This window comes from Giraffa tippelskirchi, chromosome 1, assembly GCF_054371585.1.
Source record: "Giraffa tippelskirchi isolate mGirTip1 chromosome 1, T2T-mGirTip1v1.2.pri, whole genome shotgun sequence".
Lineage (NCBI taxonomy): Eukaryota > Metazoa > Chordata > Mammalia > Artiodactyla > Giraffidae > Giraffa > Giraffa tippelskirchi.
In genome coordinates this window covers 36,790,177-36,813,697 of record NC_137275.1, presented here as the reverse complement: position 1 = coordinate 36,813,697, position 23,521 = coordinate 36,790,177, and the positions used below count along the sequence as shown (strand labels likewise).

At 33.9% G+C, this 23,521-nt stretch overlaps 1 protein-coding gene across 4 annotated transcripts in view; it reads left to right on the top strand.

The window, feature by feature from the left end:
* The window catches only part of ADGRL3 (adhesion G protein-coupled receptor L3), an 885,081-nt gene that overhangs the window by 419,245 nt on the left and 442,315 nt on the right, over positions 1-23,521 (top strand). For all 4 annotated transcript variants that reach the window (XM_081506859.1, XM_081506741.1, XM_081506647.1 and 1 more), the window contains one exon: positions 8,758-8,971. In XM_081506859.1, coding sequence (XP_081362985.1) covers positions 8,758-8,971 — 214 coding nt within the window. The remainder of the gene's footprint in view (positions 1-8,757; positions 8,972-23,521) is intronic.

Sequence of the window (23,521 nt, the reverse complement as noted above, 5' to 3'; positions counted from 1 at the left end):
TATTTATGTATTTTATATAATATATAAATATGTGTATGATAAATTAGATAATAAAATACAATTATATATATAGTTGTATTTTTGAAGATTAATTGCCTGAACTATGTTTAAGCAAAGGGATGGTAATATTCGGCTGTCTGTGTGGATCATTCATAATATTTTTCTTTTATTGATTTAGTAATTCTTCAATATCGTACAACAGTTTCAATATCCACTCTTTAAGCATTCCTTCAGGCTTGATTCTGCACTCTATTATTAATAGATAGCTCTAAACTTACCGGCTTAAAAGAATAAACATTTATTATTTTCTATGGTTTCTTTAGGTTAGGTATCTGGAAGTAGCTTAGTTTGCATTTGCTGGTTCTGGTTCAGTCTCTCATGGGTTTGTAGTTCTTCTTTCTGGTGGCTTTTGAAAGGTCAGCCTCCAAGATGCCTCACTCACCTGCCTTATGGGTTCATTCTGGCTGTCAGCATAGTGTTCAGTTCCTTTTCTGGACCTCTCCTTGGGGCTGCTTAAATGGTTTCAAGATTTGGTAACTACCTTTGTACAAAGTGAGAGGTTAAAGCTGCAGTGTCTTGTTAATGAACTATTCTTGGAAAACGTACACTCTCATGTCTATCAGGCTATGTTCATTTGAAGTGAATTACTAAGTAAAGCACACATTCAAGGTAAGGACAATGAAACTGGAGAAGTAGAAAAAATTATGAACTTATTTTAAAACTGCCATATAGGCCTCTTTAGTAAAATCTGTTCTCCCTCTTGTGGGTTGTTTTTATTTACTGCTTTGGTTTTAAGTACTACTTTACAATTATCAAATTTATAAAGATCTCTTTTCTAAATCATGACCTTTTCAACTTCCTAATAGATTTTGTTCATGGCATTGTACTCTAACTTGCTTATTCCAGAAACCTGGTAGTCAACCTTGTCACCCTCACTTTTACCCTTCATGTTCAACCAATCATTAGTCATGTAATTTTTTTTGTCCCTAAACATAGATTATCTGTCATTACCCATTTAAAGCAACCATTTTATCTTTATTACTGCAAATATCCTTCTAATTTGCATTTTCCTCTCTCTGCTTAATTTTTTCTTAGTAAATTTAATTTTGTTTAATACTTGGGATAATATGCTTCTCAGGTGGTGCAGGAGAGAATCTGCCTGCCAGTGCAGGAGACAGAAAGACACAGGTTCCATCTGTGGGTTGGCAAAATTCCCTGGAGAAGGAAATAGCAACCTACTCCAATATTTCTTTACTGGAAAATTCCATGGTCAAGGAGACAGGTAGGCTACAGTTCATGGTGTCGCAAACTGTCAGACGCGACTGAAGTGACTGAGCATGCATGCACTCACACATACTTGATTCATCTGTCCTGAAGCTAAGTGGTAGTGGCAGGTATATTAGTCCTTTTAGTCAAAATCTTCTTTAAGTAGATAAATAGTGCTTTTCTCTATGTTATAGATATCCAGTGTCTAATCAATACACTCATCTATGTGTCTTCTGTGGCCACTGATACTCCAACTTCTTCATTTATCCTCTTCTACTCTATATGTACTCAAGCTATTTTGTGTCATTACCATGGTTTTAGCCTATATTCTATTCTTGAATTCTAGACTCATGAATCCAAATGAGAATTAAACATTCCTGAGCATTATCCTGACACTTAAATTCAACGTGTTTAAAAACTTAATTAATTATACTAGATTAATGCCCTCAACCAACTAACTGATCACTTGCCTCTTAATCTGTTTAGTCTTTTACTTAATTGCTATCTTTTGTCCTGAAATCCTATGTTTCAAGTCCCACTCCCTTCTTTGAGTGTTCCCCTCTATAAAGCTCTAAAGTTATCCTAGCGAGACTCGGAGACTCCGACCGCTGTTCTTGAGTCCAGGTGGAAGCAATTAACTCTCCTGTGATCATTAGCTTTTAGCACCCAGCTCCCAAACTCACCAACCACCTCCCCCTCACCCCCCCCCGCCCCCCGCCCCTGCCACCACCAGCCTGCCCAGGCAGTCTTTAGATTGGTATCTTTAGTTACCCATAACTCACCAAAAATTTAAAGTATTTTGAGTCAAATGTCATCAACCCATCATTATGATAGGAAAGCAACAAGAAGTTTCAACAGCAGAGTGGCCGAGGTCTCAGAAAATGAAGAATCAGAGTGATTTGTGCTGAAACAAGTGAGCAAAAACTGGGATCTAATATTCCTGTTGTTTAATCCCTGGTTAGGAGCACTTTTAATTAAGGATGCTTTTCACATAGAACTTGGGCACTTTCTGAGGTTCTGGCCATTGGTAGCAGAGAAGTTCATTTTCATTCGTGTCCCCTTTGTCCCATGGTTGGTGGGTACGCCCCAACTGTGGAATCCTATCAGAAGTCTACCAGGTTTCACATTTAGTTTTTCCAATTTATTCTCTCAAAGTCTGTCTATCACATACATAATAGGTAACACTCTTATTACTACAGATTAACTCATGGTAAGAAAGTGAGATGGAGCTCAAGAATATGTCTTCTTTGTCCCATATTATTTTTCCATAGCCTCTTCACAATGCCCAGTGAAATATATCCTGATTAAAAATATGGTAGATGATTTCACTGGCTAAATGCAGTGAATATACTATAAAAATACTATGACATTTTCCATGTCATAGTATTTTTCTATAGTAACCAAAGTCTCTCCATTGTTATCATGATAATTGAATGGAAAGCAAGACAATGATGAAAAGAAAAACTTTTAACTTAAGCATTTTATTTTTACATTTGAACTGCTTGCTGATTAAAGCATTTAGCAACATAATTAGAAGTAATTTAAGTAGCTAATCAGATAATGTTATAAAATAGTTTCAAGTGATACATTCCTTTAAACAAAGCATCCACATTTAGTAATGTAATTTATCACTGAGCTATTGATACAAATGCAATTATATGCTAAACAGAGGAAAGCACCCACAAATCAACCCTGGTACTCTGTAAAAAAGTCCGTATCTATAACTTTTGAATAATTCTCATAGGGTCAAAAGAGGTACATGGGAAATTGGCCCTCCACATTTTAGCTCTTTTTGCCATTTTGTAGTGTCTGGTTCTAAATCATATTTTGACAGTTGAGACTCAGATAAAACTATGTCTGTGTGTGTACATGTTTTAGTAAAATTGACTGATGAGTTTAATCAGTCAAATTGTCCACTTACACAAATGCTTTGACTGTATGATTTACCTATTTGTTTTTCTTTCTTTATTAAATTAACTTGTTTTAAACAATTTGATTTAATTGGTTAGCTTAACAAAACATAGCAAGATCAGCTCATTGTTTTAAATAGTTATACCAAAGTTAAGAAAAAAATTGTCTCTTAGCAAATGCTCAAGAGTTTACTCTAAAATATTATGAAAAATTCAGATTTCAAGAACATTTTGTAAATAAACAAGCAAAAAAATGTCTATTATTCTATTTTAACTGATCAAAGTTATGAAACTAGATTCAAAAATTGGAGCATGTTTATTGTTCAATGATTTTATTATTTAAAATGCTATATATATTAATGAAAATGTTTTTTTCCTTGAACGAATCTCAGTATTAAAAAGAACTTCAGGTTTAAAAATAGGTGTCTAATTTGTAAATAATATATAAATATATATATTTTATATAAGGAACCATAGAAATGCACATTTTAGAAATTCAGTGTCTGTTGTGAGACTACCCTGTCAAATATTGGCTCAAGATCAAACTTTAAAAATAATGTTACCTCCAATCTCTATGTTCATTTTCTTTAATCAGTGCTGTGGCTGTGGTAGATTTGTGTGTGTGTGTGTGTTTGCCTGTGTGTATCTGTCTCTCTGTGTTTAAAGGTGATGGAGGACAGAACAAGAAAGATGCTGAATGAAAATAATGGAATTAACTGTACAGTGTGGCTTGAGTGACTTGCTTACTCGAAAGTTATGCATGGGGTATTTGGGGGTGTTTATGGTTTTTCCAAAGTAGTATTGAAATGAGATAAATACTAATGTCAATCTCAATTTAGAAATGAATTATGGTTTCATAAAACAAATCAGTATTTTCTCTAAGTTTCAAGAGAAAATGTTTATAGTAATAAGATCTTATTTCCCCATTACAACTCTTTTTACACTTTCTTGTTTCTGTCTTCTCTTCTTTGCTTTTTAGTTTTCATACTTAGTGTAAAAGCCATATGAAAAGTTGAATATATTTCTTTAAATACATTTTTATGTATGTACACACTGAGTTAATCAACCATCAATTAAAATTTAATGCTATCATGTATTTATCTCTATAATTAATTCTCTTATGTGAATATCAACTTAGTAATTGGTTGGTAAACACTTAATTTTGGAATTTCAATCATGTGCTTTTAAAAGAAGACTTGTTGAGTTATTCCAATTAAACATTTGACTATCTTGCAATAATGTACTGATTATGTTCACAGTCTTGGATTTTGAAACTGTTAAATCTGAAATGAAAAGATAGACAGTTTGCTGTATGAAAATGAGATATATATGTACAGTTAATATCTAAAACCAAACAGCAAACAAGAAAAACACAGAGGACGAAATTTCAATTTTCTTGCTATGCAAAAAAACTTTTACAATAACAAACTATAAATGTGAGCAAACAGTTCTAAAATGAAATATATGTGGAGGATCAATAAAAATATGACAATATATTTCATTGTATAAATAAAATGGTGAAAACTAAAATAAGGATGATTGTTATATCATTATTTGTCTATCACTGGCAAAATATAAAAGAATTGGTAATCTGTAGTTTTAAAGAAGAATGTACTGCTGATAGAAGTGTGCATTTATATTAAGCTTTTTGGACATTTAGTTCTTGATATTGGGCAAACTTCATATATATTTACCCCCCTATAAATTTTATTTATAGACATATACCATAAAATATATTTGGATAATTATATTTTTTGTAAAGTATCATAGCCAAGTACAGAGGTTTGTACTTCTGTACAATATTATGACACAAAAACACTGGGACGTTTCTAAGCACCTGTTAACATAAGACCAATTAAATAACATTTTATGTGTAAATGCATATGCAATGCAGGTGTTAAACATGTGAGATTCAACTAGAAATGAAAAGATTTCCACCATATATTGTTAAATTAATAAGTAAAATAAATCAATGTATCAAGCAATATGTATAGTGTGACACTACCTGATTCAAAGTTATTTGAGTAAAAGTTTGAAAGGGAAAGGAAGAAAAATACAATGTTTTTTTCTGTAGACAATTTTGATAAGAAGGTCACCGCATTGTTAACTGGTTACCTCCTGACATTGAAAGATAGATGCAGCAAGGGACCTAAAGGAATTGTAATTTATCTACTTACAAATCTCTATCTTCTAAAAGAACATTCACTATTTATATCATTAACTCAAAAAGTATACTGATTTATTTTAATAATTTCTTGAAACAATTTTAAAATTGAAATAGATTGCCTTTTTAAGTAAGTATATATAAGCTCAAGAACAGTACTTTTTTGGAGAGGGGTAATAGTTTCCATAGAAAAATGAAACAGATACAGTATTCCTGAGGTTAATTTGAGAATCTTGTTTTACAAATTGGATGATATTTCTGTATAGTCTTTAGCTCATTTACCAACCAGCGCTTTAGAAAATCCAGAGTGCTTTAAGGCAAACCATTCAATATCACGGTAATCCGTCTATGCCCTGACCAGTAACACTGAAGCAGCTGAGGTTGAACGGTTCTATGAAGACCTACAAGACCTTCTAGAACTAACACCCAAAAAAGATGTCCTTTTCATTATAGGGGACTGGAATGCAAAAGTAGGAAGTCAAGAAACACCTGGAGTAACAGGCAAATTTGGCCTTGAAGCAGGACAAAGGCTAATAGAGTTCTGCCGAGAAAACGCACTGGTCATAGCAAACACCCTCTTCCAACAACACAAGAGAAGACTCTACACATGGACATCACCAGATAGTCAACACCAAAATCAGATTGATTATATGCTTTGGAGCCAAAGATGGAGAAGCTCTATACAGTCAGCAAAAACAAGACTGGGAGCTGACTGTGGCTCAGATCATGAACTCCTTATTGCCAAATTCAGCTGAAAATGAAGAAAGTAGAGAAAACCACTAGACCATGCAGGTATGACCTAAATCAAATCCCTTATGACTACACAGTGGAATGAGAAATAGGTTTAAGGGACTAGATCTGATAGACAGAGTGCCTGATGAACTATGAATGGAGGCTTGTGACATTGTACAGGAGACAGGAATCAAGAACATCCCCCAAAAAAGAAATACAAAGAGGCAAAATGGCTGTCTGAGAAGGCCTTACAAATAGCTGTGAAAAGAAGTGAAGTGAAAAGCAAAGGAGAAAAGGAAAGATATACCCATATGAATGCAGAGTTCCAAAGAATAGCAAGGAGAGATAAGAAAGTCTTCCTCAATGATCAATGCAAAGAAATAGAGGAAAACAATAGAATGGGAAAGACTAGAAATCTCTTCAAGAAAATTAGAGATACCAAGGGATCATTTCATGCAAAGATGGTCTCAATAAAGGACAGAAATGGTAGGGATCGAACAGAAGCAGAACATATGAAGAAGAGGTGGCAAGAATACACAGAACTGTACAAAAAAGATCTTCACGAGCCAGGTAATCACGATGGTGTAATCACTCACCTAGAACCAGTCATCCTGGAATGTGAAGTCAAGTGGGCCTTATGCAGCATCACTACGAACAAAGCTAGTGAAGGTGATGGAATTCCACTGTGCTATTTCAAATCCTGAAAGATGATGCTGTGAAAGTGCTGCACTCAATATGCCAGCAAATCTGGAAAACTCAGCAGTGGCCACAGGACTAGAAAAGGTCGTTTTCATTCCAATCCCAAAAAAAGGCAATGCTAAAGAATGCTCAAACTACTGCACAATTGCACTCATCTCACATGCTAGTAAAGTAATCCTCAAAATTCTCCAAGCCAGGTTTCAGGAGTATGTGAACCATGAACTTCCAGATGTTCAAGCTGGTTTTAGAAAAGGCAGAGGAACCAGAGATCAAATTGCCAAAATCCACTGGATCATCGAAAAAGTAAGAGAGTTCCAGAAAAACATCTATTTTTGCTTTATTGACTATGTCAAAGCCTTTGACTGTGTAGATCACAATAAACTGGAAAATTCTTAAGGAGATGGCAATACCAGACCACCTGACCTGCGTCTTGAGAAATCTGTATGCAGGTCAGGATGCAACAGTTAGAACTGGACATGGAACAACAGACTGGTTCCAAATAAGAAAAGCAGTACGTCAAGGCTGTATATTGTCACCCTGCTTATTTAACATATATGCAGAATACATCATGAGAAACGCTGGGCTGGAGGAAGCACAAGCTGGAATCAAGATTGCAGGGAGAAATATCAATAACCTCAGATATGCAGATGACACCACCCTTATGGAAGAAAGTGAAGAAGAACTAAAGAGCCTCTTGATGAAAGTGAAAGAGGAGAATGAAAAAGTTAGCTTAAGGCTTAACATTCAGAAAACTAAGATCATGGCATCCAGTCCTGTCAATTCATGGCAAATAGATGGGGAAACAGTGGAAACAGTGGCTGACTTTATTTTTCTGGGCTCCAAAATCACTGCAGCTGGTGAATGCAGCCATGAAATTAAAAAATGCTTACTCCTTGGAAGGAAAGTTATGACAAACCTAGACAGCACATTAAAAAGCAGAGACATTACTTTGCCAACAAAGTTCTGTCCTGTCGAGGCTGTGGTTTTTCCAGTGGTCATGTATGGATGTGAGAGTTGGACTATAAAGAAAGCTGAGCACAGAAGAATTGATGCTTTTGAACTGTGGTGTTGGAGAAGATTCTTGAGAGTCCCTTGGACTGCAAGGAGATCCAACCAGTCCATCCTAAAGGAGATCAGTCCTGGGTGTTCATTGGAAGGACTGATGTTGAAGCTGAAACTCCAATACTTTGGCCACCTGAAGCAGAGAGCTGACTCATTGGAAAAGACCCTGATTCTGGGAAAGATTGAGGACAGGAGAAGAAGGGGACGACAGCGGACGAGATGGTTGGATGGCATCACCGACTCAATGGACATGGGTTTGGGCAGGCTTTGGAATTTAGTGATGTACAGGGAGACCTGGCATGCTGCGGTTCATGGGGTCTCAAAGAGTCGGGCACTACTGAGCGACTGAACTGAATAAGGGGGAGAAAAAAAACTGTAGGACTAGGTTTTTAAGAAATAATTGTTATAATTAGATTTTTTTAATTTCATTTTATTTTTTAACATCAAAAACATTTTGTATTGAAGTATAGCTGATTAAAAATGTTGTGATAGTTTCAGGTGAACAGTGAAGGGACTAATCCATACATATCCATGTATTCTTTCTATCCCAAATCCCATTCCCATCCAGGCTGGCACATAACATTGAGCAGAGTTCCATGTGCTATACATTAGGTTCTTGTTGGTTATACATTTAAAATACAGCAATGTGTACATTTGCTTCCCAAAGTCCTTCACTGTGCCTTCCACCGGCAACCATGAGTTCATTTTCTAAGTCTGTGAGTCTCTTTCTGTTTTGCAAGTAAGTTCATTTGTATAATTAGATTTTTTAAAATTCTGTGAAGTTACTGAAATGAAATGCTCCATTTTTAGTTAAATTTATGAATTGAAATTGCTTTATTTCTTGGTATTAGTAGACCAAAACCACGTATTTTTCCTTTGTATGTAACAAAGATGATTTATTTTTCTTCCTCCTCTTTTTGGTAGCTTTCAGCCGTGCCCCCATTCCAATGGCTGTGGTTCGCAGAGAGCTCTCCTGTGAGAGCTACCCCATTGAGCTCCGCTGTCCGGGAACAGATGTCATCATGATCGAAAGTGCCAACTACGGGAGGACTGATGACAAAATTTGTGACTCTGACCCTGCTCAGATGGAGAATATACGATGCTATCTGCCTGATGCCTATAAGATTATGTCTCAAAGGTATGAGATTTCTTATATTCTTTCTGCATTTAGTATAGACTTTCAACATGAATCTGTGTGACATATTAAGCATAGGTAAGAACATAAAATTCTGTACCTTAGAATACTTTACAGTGCTTTTTCAATATCAAACTGTTCCCCATATCACTAAAATGCTAGTGCCAGAAATTGCAAATGGCACTTGGAAAATATTAAAATGCATTCGATTATTTATTGTTTCGTATGTTCTCCTCTGCATTCTCTAGACCTAGATTCATTCATTGAGAAATCAAATTAATTTTTTGTTTTCAAAAACAGAATTATGTAATTTTCTCCAGAAATTACAAAAAAAAAAAATATGTTACTGCTAACAATGCTTTTCCATTAGTGTGGAGAAAAGCGAGTAAAATTTAGATTCATGTGCAATTTTATAAAAAAAAATATAGTAAAGACTATTGATTAATGCTTATTTGACCTTGGAAAGCAATTTTAAAAGTTTTCCTTAGATATCTAGTATAATAATTAATTCATTTAATACATTTAAACTATCTGAACTATTATAATATTAAAATAAATATAAAGCACCATACAATATCACTGGATAAGTAAAAGAAAATCTTCAATTCTAAAGAGACTGGTTAATTCAAATTTATAGTTTAGAAAGTTTATATTACAATTTCTTAATGTTGTTGTTCAGTCATTCAGTCGTATCTGATTCTTTGCGACTCCATGGACTGCAGGCTTCTTTGTCCTTCACTGTCTTCCTGAGTTTGCCCAGACTCATATCCATTGAGTTGATGATGCCATCCAACCATATCATTCTCTGTTGCCCCCTTTCCTCCTGCCCTCAATCTTTCCCAGCACCTGAGTATTTTCCAATGAGTTGTCTCTTGACAACAGGTGGCCAAAGTATTTCTTAATAAATTATTTAAATACTAAATATCATTCATATAAAGGGAAAGGGAAAGGGAAGTCGCTCAGTCGTGTCCGACTCTTTGCCACCCCGTGGACTGTAGCCTACCAGGCTCCTCCGTCCATGGGTTTCTCCAGGCAAGAATACTGGAGTGGTTTGCCATTTCCTTCTCCAGGGGATCTTCCCGACCCAGGGATCGAACCCAGGTCTCCCGCATTGAAGGCAGACGCTTTAACCTCTGAGCCACCAGGGAAGTCATCATTCATATATTTGCTCACTATTATGATCTGTCAGAAATCAGTAACAAAGTGATTCATCTTTGACAAGCCTTCATACTGTCTGACTACTTACTTACAAAGTAATTTTTAAAAACTTAATAAACGATTTAGTGAATTTGTTTTTAATTAGAATTTCTGTCCAGGCATTTCTTTCTTTTGTTTAAGGTTTTCTTAATATATGGAGGAAGTCATACCATATGTTAAAATAAATTGAATTGTAACTGCGAAAACAGTAATTTTCAGGATTATCTTTCCTGTACTTACAAAAGCTTGCTTTATTTTTAACCTTCTTGATACTTAAAATTCAGATATATAAGCCTGTATTTTTAGAAATTTCTGTTGTGTGGATTATTTAGAGAAATTATAATATGCCAGGATTTTGCTGATAGAGCATCTGGGTACAATGGAAGGATAGGTAGTGGTCTCTGGGCAAATCTGAGGGCTCTTATGTGTCTGTTTCTAAAATGCTGGCTCATGGTAAGGTGAGTGTTAATGGGAAATAAGATTTTAAAATTAGGAGTTCCATTTGATACAAGAGTGGTGATTAGAAATCTAATCATTTTGTTGCATATAGGTGTTAATATCATCTTTCAAGAGCAGTTTTTCCACAGGTAGTATGGAATTGGCACCATGACTAAATTGTTATTTTATGTGTTTTGGTTAGTAAACCAAACATAGGATTTTTCAGAATCCTTTTTGGGTGTGAGTTGAGGAAGAATTTCTGCTTTTCTGTGATTACGTTTTCATTTAAAATGTAGAGAAGCATTAACTTCTCTAGCTCTTTGATCTCTATATGATTTTTCACAAAAAAATTGTCTTAATACTTTCATTGATATTATTAATGGCTCCCAAAATAAGCCCTTAATCTTATAATTGTTGCAAAAAAAGTCGTTACAATGGATACTATGGAGCTACTGGATTAGATGGGATGCATCTGTAAAGTGAGAAATCTGCAGAGTAAAATTGCTTTAAGCACCCTGAGTAAATCATTTATAGAAGCCCTGCTGGGGGGCTCTCAAATAAGAATTGTCAGTTAACTGTAATAGCTGTGGTTAATTCTCCATGGAGGCAAGATTCTTGCTTGTATTTGAACTCTTAAATGTACTACATTTACACCTGTCCAAAATAAATGGAGAGAAGAAATCTGGTTCCATTTTGTAAGCTCCCAAGATATGGGATAATCTCCACTTAAGCTGCTTCATAACAAACTCTCACTGTCATGCCAATGCTAGCATGTTAAATAATGCTCATAATTACTAAGTAGAATATTAATTATGATGGTGACAGTTTAAATAATATGTTTGAATTAAAATCATAATAGAAAACATCTTTTTAAAAGATATTATAGATTGATTATTGTGTTTACTTTTATTTAAACTTCTGGAAGGACATTTTATCAGAATCTACAATTTTTAAGCATGTCTCTAATGGGTGAATTATTACTGAAGTCAAAAAATTATTTATGTATCTTTGCATAACCTTGTTAAAAAAGGCTTCATAACTTCAACCTCATAAATTAGACAGATTTCACAGACAAGGACAGGCATGACATGTTATTCCTGTGGATGTTTGAATACACATTGAATGAATGCATAAATAAATTGTATGCTAATATGTACGTTTGGTGTGAAAAATTGGGGGCTTGAATCAAAAAGGGTATGACATATGATTTCTACACTTTTTTTCCCCAGTGGAACTATAGAATCTGCTCTAGAGAGTTCAATTTCCTCACTGCCTTTCAGATTAAGCCTGGTGTTCTCAAATCCAAGTGTGCATTTCATACCATTCTTCCCCAAATTTCTCTGAGTATTTTGTGCCTTATTTTTTTCATTATATTGCTAGAAGGATCGTTAAAATGTCAGAACACGTATACTTTCCCTTCTCAGAACTTCTCATGCCGCCCCTCACCTATTATCATCTACATCCATTTGTTTTGCATCTAAATAATAGATGTGTATTACCATATTTTAGATCATTTCCTTGGCTAAAGTAAATTGTAGGCTTCTAGAGTGCAGATTTGCTCTTGATCTTAACCTAAAGTAAATTTTGAATGTAGTAATCAAATATATGTATATATTTCAAGTCACATCAAATACATATATCTTAAATCAAATCAAATATATGTATTAATGCAGAAATACATATGCTGTCCAATTTTGTCATGCCAATTAAAAGCTTTCTTAAATTTATTATCTGATTCATGTTTGTTTATTTTCATTTTATGTTTATACAGTTGAGTTTAAATATAATACATATAACTTTTGAATCTAAATGAACATGACTGGCAACTAATAACTGCAGGACGTTTTACATTTTGAATGCAGCTGTTATGTTATCACAAGCTAGTAATGGAAATACTTGTGTTTTTTAATTCTACCAAATCTGAAAGTTCATGATATATAGTTCACTGTGAGAGTTACTCTGGAGTTTGGTGGATAAATATATCAGTCATGATTCTATTCATAAAACTCTATATTTTTGTTCAATAAAAACTAAATCACTATATCATTTGTTCAGTAATTTATTTTTATCTCATTTACATTAATTGAAGAGTTCAAAACACAAAGTACTATTTTACCTACATGATATTAGGGAGTGTTCAGCTGAAGTGGGAGTTTTAGACTGGTCTTTGAAGGATTGCAACATTAGTGGAACTGGAAGAGACCAAAGTGACGTTAGATATAGAAGTGGATGAATACCGAAAAAGAACATGGGGATCAGCTTCTGTTCAATAACTATTCACCCATCCTTTTCTATCAGGACTTCATAAGATTATTGATGTCCTCTGTGCACAACTTAATCTCTCTCTATGCTCTTCTCAATGTGCCTGAGGCCAGCATCTCACCATCAACCATTCTTGTAGATCCAACACATATGCTTTTAGGAAACCTTGACAATTCAACAATAAACTAGCTTGGAAGCTATTCCCTTGTTAATAAAATTGCTAGTAGTGTCCATCTTATAAACTAAACACAAATTCCACATAAATGTGGGAAATTTGAAAATCATATTTTATGACATCCTCAGCCAGCTTTTGACAAGTATTTTAAGTATCTGATATAACAGCCTTACATTACATACAGTTGCCAATAATTTTAAAGTTGAAAAGGAAATTTGAATAAGCATATGTATATGAATGGGCTTCCCTGGTGGCTCAGCTGGTAAAGAATCCTACTGTAATGCCGGAGACCTGGGTTCAAGAGACCTGGGTTCAATCCCTGGGTTGGGAAGATCCCCTGGAGAAGGGAATGGCTACCCACTGCAGTATTCTGGCCTGGAGAATTCCATGGACTATATAGTCCATGGGGTCGCTAAGAGTCAGACACGACTGAGCAACTTTCACAGTATGTGTCTGAATATGTATATGAGGGATTCTCTCATAGCTCAGTTGGTAAAGAATGCGCCTGCAAGGCGGGAGACCCCAGTTCAATTCCTGGGTCAGGAAGATCCACTGGGGAAGGGATAGGCTACTCATCCCAGTATTCCTGGACTTCCTCTGTAGCTCAGCTGGTAAAGAATCCACCTGCAATGTGGGAGACCTGGGTTTGATCCCTGGGTTGGGAAGATCCCCTGGAGAAGGGAAAGGTCACCCACTTCAGTATTCTGGCCTGGAGAATTCCATGGATTGCATAATCCATTGGGTCGCAAAGAGTCGACACGACTGAGCGACTTTCACTTTCACTATGTATATGAAATACTGTGATTTATTGCAGTATAACATACATACTGATAATTGCACATTGCTGTTGTTCAGTCGCTAAGTGATGTTTGACTCTTTGTGACCTCATGGACTGCAGCACACAAGGCTTCCCTATCCTTCACTATCTCTTGGAATTTCCTTAAACTCATGTCCATTGAGTTGGTAATGCCATCCATCAAGCTCACCCTCTACTGCCCCCTTTTCCTCCTGCCCTCAATCTTTCCTAGCATCAGGGTCTTTTCCAATGAGTCGGCACTTTGCATCAGGTGGCCAAAGTATTGGAGTTTCGGCCTCAGCATCAACCCTTCCGATGAATATTTAGGGTTGATTTCCTTAGGATTCTCTAGTTTGATCTCCTTGCTCCAAGGGAGTCTTGAGAATCTTTTCCAGCATCACAGTTTGAAAGCATCAATTGTTCAGCACATAGCCTTCTTTATGGTCCAATTCTCACATCTGTACATAGCTACTAGAAAAAACATGGTTTTGACTAGACAGATCTTGGTCACCAAAGTGATGTCTCTCTTTTTTAATATGCTGTCTAGGGTGGTCATAGCTTTTCCTCCAAGGAGCAAACGTCTTTTAATTTCATGGCTGCAGTCACTATCCACAGTGATTTTGAAGCTCAAGAAAATGAAATCTGCCACTGTTTCCATTTTTGCCCCATCTATTTGCCTTGCAGTGATGGGACCACATGCCACTGTCTTAATTTTATGAATGTTGAGTTTAAGCCAGCTTTTTCACTCTTCTTTCACCTTCATCATGAGGCTCTTTAGTTCCACTTCAGTTTCTGGCATTAAGTTCGTATCATCTGCATATATGAGGTTTTTGATATTTCTCCCAACAGTCTTGATTCTAGATTGTGATTCATCCAACCTGACATTTCACATGATGTACTCTGCATATAAGTTAAATAAGCAGGGTGACAGTATACAACATTAATGTACTCCTTTCCAATTTTTTAAGCTGATTGGTGTTCCCATCTTTTTTAAGAATTTTCCAATTCATTATGATCCACCCAGTCAAAGGTATTAAGATAATCAATGAGGCAGAAGTAGATTTTTTTTTTTTTTTTTTTTAATTTTCTTGCCTTTTCTGTGATCCAGTGGATGTTGGCAATTTGATCTCTGGTTCCTCTGCCTTTTTCTAAATCCAGCTTGAACATCTGGAAATTCCCAGATTCACGTACTCTTGAAGCCTAGCTTGAAGGTTTTGAGTGCTACCTTGCTAGCATGTGAAATGAGTGCCATTGTACAGTAGTTTGAACATTCTTTGGCATTGCCTTCTTTGGGTTTGGAATGAAAACTGACCTTTTCCAGTCCTGTGACCACTGCTTACTTTTCCAAATTTGCTCGAATATTGAGTGCAATACTTTAAGTACATCATCTTTTGGGATTTGAAATAGCTCAGCTAGAATTCCATCACCTTCACTAGCTTTATTCATAGTAATGCTTCCTAAGACCCACTTGTTTTACAGTCTAGGATGTCTGCCTCTAGGCAAGTGACCACACCATTGTGGTTATCTGGGTCATTAAGACCTTTTTTGTACAGTTCTCTGTATTCTTGCCACCTCTTCTTAATCTCATAAGTGTATATCTCACTGAATTTTTACAAACCAAGCTCATCTAACAGCAACCAAGTGAAGACAGAATATTAAGTATACCTCAGATACATCCCACCTTGTGCTCTGTACCAGCCGTATTCCCCCCAACCAAGACTTGCTGCTACTGTGTTGTCTATTACCTTAAATTAGTTTTGTTCAATTAAAATTTAAATAAATTGATTCATACAGTATATGATTTTTAGTGTCTAGCTTCTCTCACTCAGTGTGTTCATTTTAAAATGCAACTGCATTGAAGCATTTTTATATACCGTGTAATTCACTCATTTGGATGTACAATAACTTTTTTCTAGTATGTTTATCAAGAGGTGCAATAATTTCCATAAACCAGTTTTGGGATGTTTACATCACCACAGTAAGATTATTCATGCTCTTTGTTGTTAATCTCCATCTCCTTCTCTACCCCGTGTTGTTTCTACTGTATTTTGTCTTTGTGTCTATCCTTAACGCATTCTTTTTTAAAGCTAAAACCTGAATATTTGAAGTCCAGTTAGATTTAGTGGGTGTTTCAATGGGGATATTATCAAAGAAATATGAGCAGTTATTTCTGGAAGTGTGGACATAAATATGTTTATTGCCTTTTGAATTATCTTGGAATCAAATATCATGAATCTAGACATTTAAAAAGTACTCTCTTTAGAGTTTTCTATCAAGAAGATATGGTAAATGTATAAAGTAGTAGTTTTTTCTATTTAATTAAATGATTTAAGTTTTACTTTTAACCTTCCAGCACCATTTTAGCAATATTACATTTCCACATGTTATAGTCACATCAGGAACATGCAAAAACAAACAAACAAACAAACAAACAAGGGGAGGGAGAAAGAGAGAAAGTTTCTCACCTTTCTGAAAAAGTTCTGTTTCAGTTTATATCAGTACCACTGCAGGGGATTTTACAGTGTACAAAAAGGGCTTTGATTTTTTTGCGGTCAACCCTAGTGAAGTTAAGAATTCTTTCAGTAGCAGTAAAGGAGGAAATGCCAGTGACAGTTTTTGTATGTACATAGATGAGTATATATTCTGCAATAACTTTGTATATAGACATGAACTTTTCAGTTTGAGTATTCTCCTTTGCTCCCTTGACAGATTCATTGCATTATGTCCTGTATTTCTCTTGGAAATTATAACAGATCAAAAACAATTCCACATTTTCAGGAATTTTTCATTGAATCCATATTTTAATGCAATAAAAAGAACAGAAGAATAGATAGGCATAGGAATGGTAATATATAACTCTTTGCTGTAAGTATGAACAGTAATGTTCATATGTATGCTCACTAAGGAAACACAAGGGAAAAAAAGAAGAGTGAAGGAAATGAAAGAAGCAAGAAAAGTTCCATTCCCAAAGCCCAAATGTAGAGAATATGGAAAAACTGAAAAGTTTATATCTGAAAGGCATTTATCTCTTCTCTTATGTTTTGTCCCTTTTCGATTCTGAGAATACCTATTTGATAATACTCTGCTAAAATACTTCCTAGTCCTCCTCACTGGTCACCTGATTTTGAATGAAATTATGTTATGTATGTGTAATTTGAAATTTAAAAATTAGTAAATGATTCAAGTGTTTCAGGAAAGATTAGGGGAAAAGTTAAACGGGTTGTGTTGGCTGTCTCTTATAGGCCTTGGGGAGTGTTAACCCCTTGTGCAGCCACTATCTAATACTGTTCATGGAAACTTGTAATCCTTGAGTTCTTTCTTGGCATTCTGCAAGATCAAGACTATTTTCATAAAAATTCTGACATAATATTTGCCATTTTCATTGTATTTAGTTCAGGCACTGATGGCCTAAAAGCAGGGTAGGTAATATTAGCAGGGATCAAGGTACTAGCAACAATGTACTTTTAAAAATATCTCAGTTATTTAATTTCTAATATGGTAAATATTGATAGATGTAACTCATATAAACTGATAGTTTGAGAATCTTAATTATTTTAAGAGTTAAGAAAGTCATGAGTCCAGAACTTAGAAAAACTGATGATTTTCCAAAGATTTTTTTCTCAATTCTAATAATTGGGTGAAATTAGTGATTTATGTTCTAATTATTTTTACATTGCATAATACTCATTCTATTTGTTTTAAATTCATGTAGACATTTTCTATAACTGAATTATTTTTGAAGGGACTAATATCTCTGTGTTATACATTACCCCCTGCTAATATAAAATCAAATGAAAATTAGACTCATGCCTAAAAATTACTAACATAATTTTCTGTTCAGATACCCATAATTTTCATAAAATTATAAAACCTGCTAAAATTACAAATAAAGTGATTAAAACAATAGAACCATAGAATAGCTATTTTTTTGAATAAAATTACTACACAGGTTAGCAGTATGATTTTGTGGGAATGGTGAGATAACCCTGTTATGATATTATCCTAAACACAAATATTTTAGAGAAACTAAATTTATTTAAGTATGTATAGTGGAAAATATTTTTCATTTTTGTGTATTGTTGATATCAGTTTTCTTTTTAAAAAGAGTCAGCCTTGTAAAGACAGAATTGAAGAATGTTTGCACAACTGTTCTCTGGCACTCTTTATATTTTCTGAGTTCTTTTTAATTATTTTAATTCATGGTACTTCCAGTGCCTGAAGCCATTAGCCAATGCATTGGAAAATATGCTAAACAAAATAAACCTAAAAGCGACCTAGAAATAGAGGTAGAGTGAGAATGATAGATTTACCTAGGATTTGTCCTGTTTCACATTTGATTTATAAAATATAAGAATCACTTTTTTCATTCACAGTGAAAGATCATCATAATTGTTTCCCCACTTGTAGATTTTTTAGAAATTTTACACCCTGTGGTCGCTATGTAGAACTTGACATCTTGTGTAAAATGTTTAGAAGATACTAACAAGAGAAGAAGGATAAGAATTTTCTGAAAATTAGAGAACATAGGATAAAATCACTGAAGCTATTATCTTGAGTATAACTTCAACTGAAATGGAAAACAGCTAACAATTATGAGCATAAATTTTGTTACTGATTAATGAAATGTAACTGGAATCTGGAGGAAAATAGTTACAGTGATATGTAGCAGATATTCAGAATAAATACCTCAGTTTCTCTTACCATTACAGTGATTTTAAAAGTTGCTGAGGATACTGGGGGAGTGGCTTTCAGAGTGTATTTACTGTCTTTCATTTTTCATTTTACTGATGAGGAGGCTGAGTTGTACAGAGTTAAGAAATTTATCTGAAATTACTTACTGTATGATTGTGCAAACATACCTGCTCTCTTTGGGCACAAAGCCTATGATATTTTTTTGCTGTACTCTTTTGTCTTCTTCTAAGACACTAAGAATACCTTTTTATCTTTTTAAATTTACGTGTAGTTGATTTACACAATTATTTTATTTTCAACTATATAGCAAAGTGATTCAGTTATACATATATATATAAATATATATTTCTGATGATTTTTATACTATAGGTTATTATATGATATTGAATATTGTTCCTTGTGTCATACAGGAAATCTTGATTGCTTATCTATTTATATATAGTAGGTTATATTAATATCTGTTAATCCTATACACCTAATTTATCCTACCTTGCCTTTTGTTACTGTAAGTTTGACTTCTATTTCTCTGAGTCTGTTTCTGTTTTGGATATAGATTCATTGGTGGGACTTTCCCAGCAGTCCAGTGGTTAAGACTTCACGCTTTCAATGCAGGAGGTGCAGGTTTGATACCTGGTTAGAGAACTAAGATCCTACAGGCCATGTGGCATGGACAAAAAAAAAAAAATCTGTTTGTATTATTTTTTAGATTTCACATATAAGTGATACAATATTTTATCTTTGACTAACTTCCCTCAGTATGATAATCTCTAGGTTCATCCATATCAATTTAAAAAGCAATATTTCATTCTTTTTATAGCTGAAAAATGTTCCATTGTGTTTATATAACACATCTTTTTTTCCTCACTCATCTGCTAATAGACACTTAGATTGGCTCTTGGCTCTTATAAATACTGCTGCTGTGAACATTGGGTTAAAGTATCCTTTTAAATTGGAGTTAATTTTTTTTTTCCTGGGTGTATGCCCATGAATGGGAACACTGAGTCATATGGTAGCTTTATTTTTTGTTTTTTAAGAAACCTCTATACTGTTTTCCATACTGGCTGCATCAGTTTGCATTCTTACCAACAGAATAGGAGAGTTATTATTTGTAAACTCCTTGATGATATCTGTCCTGACTGGTATGAGTTGATACCTCAGTGTGATTTTGATTTGCATTTCTTTGGTAACTAGTGATACATTAAGAATAATTTTGATCATAAGGAAAGGTCTTTTTACTTTTTTAGTATATCAGAAAAAGCAAGTGAAATATTCAAATCTATCCACATTTCATATAATTCAATCTGTTGATCAAGCAAGAGAAGGGTTTTAATGAAACCAACCTTACAAACTTGATCAGTTTAGCCATTTAGTTTCATTTTTGGAAAAATACCATTTCTTTCCTTACTTATTTTACCTTTTGCTGGAGTATTAATGTCTAGAATATTATGTGCGTGAACAAATAGAAAGCATATTTAGTTATTATTGATAATAATACCTGGATGTGTGTATGGGTGCTTTTTATCTGCTATACATTCTGGTAGTGATTTTTACCTTTTATTAACTCATATATTCCTCTCAATAACACTAGGAAATACATTTTATTATTACTCTCATTGTACAAATAGATAATTAAAGCATATAGAAATTAACTAGTTTTAGAATTTATTTTAAGCCCATGAAGTGCCTTAGTTGAGGAATTTGGGGTTTTGTTTACTATAGGAAGAATATAAAGTATTAAGATTAGTTAAGAACAGTGCTCCTGATTGTGTTCATGACGGTGAGTAAAGAAACTCATTACCTCTCATGGAAACACACAACCAAATATTGGGTTGGTTTAGCTCAGGTTTTATTAATATTCAATTATAGCCACAAACAAATTTTTATCATTGAAGTTTTTGGTAGAAAAATTTAATTTTTGTGAATCTGAAACTCTCCAGCCTTTCAACCCCTTGTTTGTTTGAATCAACTATATTTATAAAATGTTTAGTACAATATTCTGTATCTTGCATTGATAGATACATTCATTGATAGAACAAATCTGATTGAATTAGTAAATATTCCAGCTATAACCACATATCAAGCAATATTTATTGAGAACTTCATATTAGCCAGACAGTATTCTAAGCACATTACCTGAACTAATATTTTTAATTCTTCTCTCACTCATATAAAATGGGTACTATTATCATCCTTCCTTTACTGATCTGGAAACTAAAGCATAGAGAGTTTAATTAGCATCCCAAAGTTATACAGTTTAATGTCAAAGCTGCAGTTTTAACATAATAAATCCAGCTTCAAAATCATGATAACTGCCACAATCTATTGTCTGACATGCTCTGTCTAAAATATATACTATTTTTAATAAAAGGCCTTACCCAGGAAAGAAGTATGAACCAGTCACTGTTCCTGAAAAGAAATCAAAAACACACATATGTGTGCATGTTCACCCCCCATACACATGTATACCATTACTGCTTAGTTGTCACATTCACATACAAATAATGAAACATGGCATGAAGTTTATGAAATTATAGGACATTCATTTTCTCCCTAAGGATAACTTTTCAGAAAAAAATCACTCAATTGTTGTAAGTTTTTTCTTAAAAAATAATGAAATCAGATTTTGTTATTCTTTTTAACATTTTAGAGTTTATAGGGAAACAATTATCCATAGAAATACTTCAGTAAAGATGAACTTATAGGTAATAATGGGGAATAATATACCAGTTTCTGTATGTGTATGGAAATAAAAGGAAATAGATATCAGTTGATGGGCAGACTTTAGCAAACTGAGAAACTAAATATATCACATGGGAATTTGAAATACTTATAAATGAGAAAATGTATCATGTCAACCATTATAAAATCAAACTTGAATAACACAATATATTAAAATTTCTAATGTTTTATGTAATGAGATTTTAGATAGCATAAATCTCTACAAGGCTTTTGATAATAGTTATAGAAAACAAAGTGGATCTTTATTTGTGCCACACTATGGTAACTTTGTTTTATTTGTGGTCAGTTTATTTTCTATTTTATTTTTCATTTTCTGCCACATTATGCTGAAAACATATTGGTAATTTTGCCTCCATGAATACTATGTTAGACACAAGCTTAAACTGATTTATTTTCTCTTTATTAACAAGTCATTCTGTGTAATACATTTTGAATTTCTCATTATGTTATGTGATTAATTTATAGAAAATGGTTTTTCCCAAGATATTGGAGAATAACCATTACTCTAACATTTGTTAGTATGAAAAATTGCATTAATTGATACCAGTTTCTGTAAAATTAGGTATTTATAATACTTTGTCACATATGTTGCAGCAAGATATGTAAATCATATTTATTTGTAACTAGACTTACAAATGGTAAGAGCAAAATGTGTTTTTTTTTCATGCATATGGGCTTATTTCCATATATAAATATATGTTGAGAGTTTTGGCTTGAAAAGACTTTCATCTTTCCAAAACTGTTAGCATTCATGACTATTAGTACTATCAACCTTATGAAAATAAACATTTGGAGTTGTTTCTTGGACATGTTAGTTTGTTGAGGAAGTAATATTAGGAAAATAATATAATTATACAAAAATATTGCCATATGTAAAGAGAAAAGCATACTTCAAAAGTATCATAAAATACAAGAGGATATGGTTATGAGCTAATATGAAAAGAGGAATATAAATGGCTATGAGTTTGAAGCTAACAGTATAGTAATGTTACATGAAAGATTTATAAGTCCTCTACCAATATGAACATCTTACTAAATATACTGTTATAATATTATTTACTGATTTAACACTGACTTTCTTATTTCATAGTAATTGGTTTTGCTTTAGTTTCAGAATTATGCCCACCAAGTTCTGGCAATATGCTACATCCTTGAGCATTTCTGTTGTATATTAATATATATATATGATTCCGATGTATTTCAATGCTTCTCATTTTGTTCAGATACTATTTTTTATAATCTTATTTCTCTCCCCAAACCACAACTTTTTGTCTTTCCATTAAAATATAGAGTTCAGTTCAGTTCAGTTCAGTCGCTCAGTCGTGTCCCACTCTTTGCAACCCCATGAACCGCAGCACACCAGGCCTCCCTGCCCATCACCACCTCCCGGAGTCCACCTAAACCCATGTCCATCGAGTCAATGATGCCATCCAACCATCTCATCCTCTGTCATCCCCTTCTCCTCCTGCCCTCAATGTTTCCCAGCATCAGGGTCTTTTCCAATGAGGCAGCTCTTCACATCAGGTGGCCAGAGTATTGGAGTTTCAGCTTCAACAACAGTCCTTCCAATGAACACCCAGGACTGATCTCCTTTAGGATGGACTGGTTGGACCTCCCTCCAGTCCAAGGGACTCTCAAGAGTCTTCTCCAACACCACAATTTAAAGGCATCAATTCTTTCATCATTTATAATCTTCTAGACAGTGTGAGTTACTTCTCTGACAGTATTTTAGAAATTAGTTTCACAAATATGCACACCTTTTTCACAAATTAGTCTCTGCAAATTTGCTGCAATAAAAGATCTTTTACTTTTGCAAGGAATTCAAGTAGATCATTCTTGCCTGAGAAGATAGGATTCTGAATTACTTTCCAAGTTTGGATCTTAAAAAAAAAAAAAAAAACAGTGGAATCTTCCTAATGAATTTACATTCAATTATTTCTTCCAATAGCATTTCCCTACTGTGACATTAAAAGAAAACACTGCAACTATAACAACAATAATTATGTAAAATATTTTAATGAAAGTCATAGATGTAGAAAGGGTAAATTAATAAAAGAAGCACAAGTCCACATGGATATTAGAATGGAATATGACCCTCATTCTGCAAACTAATGGAAAGAAAAATGTGTCTTAGTGTAAGTTATGAGGTACATAACATATAACTCAAATGTTACATTATTGTATGTAAACAAAAAGATAATTTTTATATGATATAATTGGATACATATTTTATAGCTATAATTGCATTATAATA